A 4,097-nucleotide genomic window follows, 5' to 3' on the forward strand; every position below is an offset into this window, starting at 1 on the left:
AAGACAGTGAGGACAGGAAAAATATTTTATAGTTCTATTCATATTTAGAAATCGTGCTCATGAGATTCTTTTCAAGATCTACACTCAGGTTAAAGACAATAATTTACTATCTGACATACTCAGCTTCCTCATGTATTCATTCGTTTCAATTCCAAATAACACAAAGTCCATCAAAAATACAGAATAAATAATATGCTTCATAATTCAGAACTCTTGCAGTTCTGGAAAAAGGAGGAAATTTTAGTTGCATAAAGACAATGCTAGAAAAATAATTTGCAACACAACTGCTTTTTTTTTTTTTTGTAATTTCTCATTCAAACCCAGACAATTTTTAGCAAAGATGATAGGAAGCAAAGAAACAAATAAACACTTTTAGACAAAATATCAACTAAACATTTCATTTAACACCTCCCAGAAAGCACATACCCACAAACTCACACGTTCTTCCTTGGGGTGAAATTCTGACTCCTTTGCTCAGTAAAGCTGTAAGCCATCTATCTAAAACTGTGTAAGTTCTCACTGAGCAAGCTGTGTCCTGGTACGACAGTAGTAGAATCTAGTATAGAAACTACTCCTGAATCTGCCCTTCTCTTTTTTTTATATTGTATTAATGGAGCATTAAGTGTTACCATCAATATTAACAAACGAACAAACAAAAACCCACTAATGAGGAAATTGAGCTGTTAATAAAGGCTGGTGTTGTTCTTTGGTGTTGAAGTCAGTTGTCATGGGGGGCTGGCGGCGCTTGATGTCCCCACAGAATCGGTCTAGAAGTTATCATCTGCAACGAGGTGCAGCTCGGGGCCCCTCTGTTGTTGGCAACATGCAAATACCACGTTGCAATGGTGAGATCACCTCTACAGCGACTAGTAAAGAGAAGTGGCCCAAATCTGGGATTTTCAGCACACTCCATGGTATGTGGTGGCTATGTGTATTCCATATATAGAAGAAAGGGTGCACAGTACTTTAGGTGTCCTAAAAGCAGATTTATCCTTTCTCCTTTCCCAAATGCTCATCTGAAAGCCTCTTGCTTTCCCTATAAAAGGTAATTTCCCAATGGAAAGCTTTTCCTTGAGCAGAGTTTAGAGCAGTTTCGGGGTTATTTCCCATCTCCGTGAATCTTACCATAGGGGTCTCTTGAAACAAAATTGCTAAGAATTTCCAACTGGACTATGTAATCACAGCGCCTGGTATCAAGAGAAGGGGGAGTGACATGAAATCACTGACTTGTGACATACATTCCTCAGCAACAGCAGCTGCTGCCTAATGACAGCTAATAAAGGGAATCTTCCCTTGACAGAGCTGCATGCCTCCAGTGGGACTGGAATGTGTCCCAGATAAATCCACTGATAACGTAGGAAGCAGAGATCACACCCAAAGAGTATAAAAGACAAGCTTCGGAAGAGAGAGGAGAGGACAAGGAAGAGAGAGACCTGAAGAGACATCTAGGAAGGAGCAGCCTGAACTTCCCCGATTCCCAACGAGCTCAGCGCCATGGACACTAAAGGCTCCTTCTCCTGTGGCTTCCTCTTGCTGCTTCTCATCCAGTTCCAGGTCAGCAGAGCTCACCCTCTCTACAGCCTTAGCCCTGCCAAAGAACTGGCCAGCATGGAGGTGAGGACTCTTTGCTTTTGCAATTAAACTTTCATGGGGCTTAGCAGGGTGTGAGGTGGTGACTTTGCCTTTCTCTGTACCATCACATAGCCAGATCAATGATCAGAGATGCCTAGGGGACAAAGTGATGCAGCCATCTCTGTTAATCAACGGGGCTCTAAGAATGTTTAGTAAGAACCTCCAACGCGAGACTCACCTGAGGTCCTGGGTGGCAGCGAGAAACATAATTCTGATGCTGTTGTTGCATGTGTGCTTGGGTTAGTTGCTATTAAAAAAGGAGAAAAAGAAGTAATCCATAAGGTTTATTGTAGAATTGGAGCAAAGTCTCGAGGAAGACACAATCCAATGGAAGACAATAGCTCTGTAAGACTAAATAAATAAAAAACTTTTAGGTCGGCTCCCTCTGTTTATCCTGCTGAATGGCGGGTGCAGGAAGAAGGACAGGCGTATGGCACTTGCTTTGTGGATTTAAGAGCACTAGATGTATGCGGATGGGAGATGAGGAAGTTTGAGGAAGCACAGGATTAAGAACCAAACTGAGAGGAACAGTTACGATCATGTAGTGTGACTCATTCAGGAAAGCCTCCAGAGCTATGTAATTAATTAACACATGCATATTTTAGTGAATACATTCTGAGAAAATTTATTGTTACAGCAGGCTAGGGAGCAGAGAAAGCATAGGACTCAGTCTTGAAACACAGAGGCTGACAGTTTAAGCATTTCCTTTGACTAGTACCAATGACCAGTTTATTTCGGGATCAAACCCACAGAACAAACTCTGTTACATGATCAGGACAGCATCTGCCAAAGATGTTCATCACTACTTTGCCTGTAGTGATGAACAATGAGATTCTCCTAGTTGGTTGAGCTGCCCTTGAGGAGGTTTTCTGATCCCCATTATTCAAAGCTTTAACAATTATAGAGTATGATACCCAAGAGAAAGTCAGAAGCCATAAATTCTGCCTGTAGGTATTTTCATGGAGACTCATACTATTTTAGGGAGTAGCAATCCTGCCGTTTCCAGACAAAAGTTAGTGGAAACATTGCAAGGTTCTCCCTATGAAGTCTACCGAGTGACCATGGAGTCAGAAGTTCTTTGAGATCATGTACTCCAGGGGGAATTGAGTGACATAGCTCTAGATCCCTATGCTGTGTGTCCATTAAGAGTTTCTAACCCTTCTACCAAGCTGTGCTTCTGTGCCAGGGAGCTTCAACTGGCTCTCAGCTAGAGCTACCTATTGATGGAATTAATGGGAATGGGGACACAGGATTGAGTTCAAGTATCACCCGACAATCCTGACAGTCTCTTTCATAGTGACTATAGATGAATGCAGATTTGGATAAAGGGAAGAGCTAGTCAGTGATCATGAAACTAGGTGTTTCATGAAATTAGTCCATCTCTTACAGGCTCTTCTGGAGAAACTGGAGGATAAATTTGCAATGATTGAAGCCCTGGAGTCCAATCCTGATCTGCAAGAGCCCAAAACCCAAGAGGAGATCCCCCCAGAATTTGGAGATGACAGTGATGATCAGAAGACTGAATCCAGACTAGCACCCAGCACCCCTCTGTCCTACAGGAACCCCTTTCTCAAGAGAATGAGGGGGCTGCAGATGCCCAGGATGATGAGAGATTCTGGCTGCTTTGGGAGAAGAATTGACAGAATTGGTTCCCTGAGTGGAATGGGTTGCAACGGTGAGTCTGCCTAAGCATTTCATTGAATAGAAGGAACAGTTGCATCAGTATTATACAACAAGAAAGGTGCAGGCTCTTACTTATGTTTTTAGTAGTGAGAACAATAGAGGAAAGGAAGGAGTTCATTTTAGTCTAATATTTAGGCTAGTAGTGGTTTTTTTTGAAAGGAATTCTAGGTCTTTTGGTAGGTAAAAGTACTGCAGGCAGTGATGGCTTATACCGAGAGATAACCAGGCCCCAGTAACATCTACTTCATGTTTGGCTTGCAGGTTCCAGGAAGAATTAGGAAAACCTCCCTACCCTGTGCTATGAAGAATGCTTTACAGTACTCGTTCCTCCCACCATGAAAGCCAGAAGCGTTCTAAACTCTTCGATGGAAAGTTATTCCTATTTTTATTTATTTATTTATTTATTTATTTGACTTTTTTTAAAGAACATTTCTTACTCTAGCACCAAGAGACCATCTTTAAATAAAACTAACACATCAGACATCTATGCTGAACTTCTGTCTGTTACATTAAACCTTCACGTATTTTTCTAAAGTCAAAAGCCTGTGTTTTATTGGTATGCTGGCACTCACAAGGCTGGATTTCACTTATGCAAGACTGAAAAAGTATGAAGTAGGAAGAAACAAGAATTATTTTTTCACTAGAATTTTCCATTCTATGAAATTTTAGCAGATTAGTAGGAGGAAAAAAAAAACAACCTTGGAAAAGCATGGGCCCTACTATAGACAGGGTTTCAGTATAGATTATTCAGTCAAAAGAACTGTCACTCCAATACAGTAAAT

General features: G+C 41.2%; 1 protein-coding gene across 1 annotated transcript; it reads left to right on the forward strand.

The window, feature by feature from the left end:
• Nucleotides 1-1,494: 1,494 nt before the first annotated feature.
• LOC104574227 (natriuretic peptides A) lies at nucleotides 1,495-3,331 on the forward strand. Its single transcript, XM_088536118.1, has 2 exons — nucleotides 1,495-1,614; nucleotides 3,022-3,331. The coding sequence occupies exons 1-2, from the start codon at nucleotides 1,495-1,497 to the stop codon at nucleotides 3,319-3,321; spliced, it is 420 nt and encodes a 139-aa protein (XP_088392244.1). The 3' UTR covers nucleotides 3,322-3,331.
• Nucleotides 3,332-4,097: the final 766 nt, after the last annotated feature.

This window comes from Tinamus guttatus, unplaced genomic scaffold, assembly GCF_059628265.1.
Source record: "Tinamus guttatus ecotype Peru unplaced genomic scaffold, ASM5962826v1 Tinamus_guttatus_pri_ptg000652l, whole genome shotgun sequence".
NCBI classification, from domain to species: Eukaryota; Metazoa; Chordata; class Aves; order Tinamiformes; family Tinamidae; genus Tinamus; species Tinamus guttatus.

Coding starts and splice junctions, on each gene's coding strand:
- LOC104574227 (XM_088536118.1), top strand. CDS start 1,495: ATGGACACTAAAGGCTCCTTCTCCTGTGGCTTCCTCTTGCTGCTTCTC. Junction 1,615..3,021: donor AAGAACTGGCCAGCATGGAG/GTGAGGACTCTT, acceptor CATCTCTTACAG/GCTCTTCTGGAGAAACTGGA.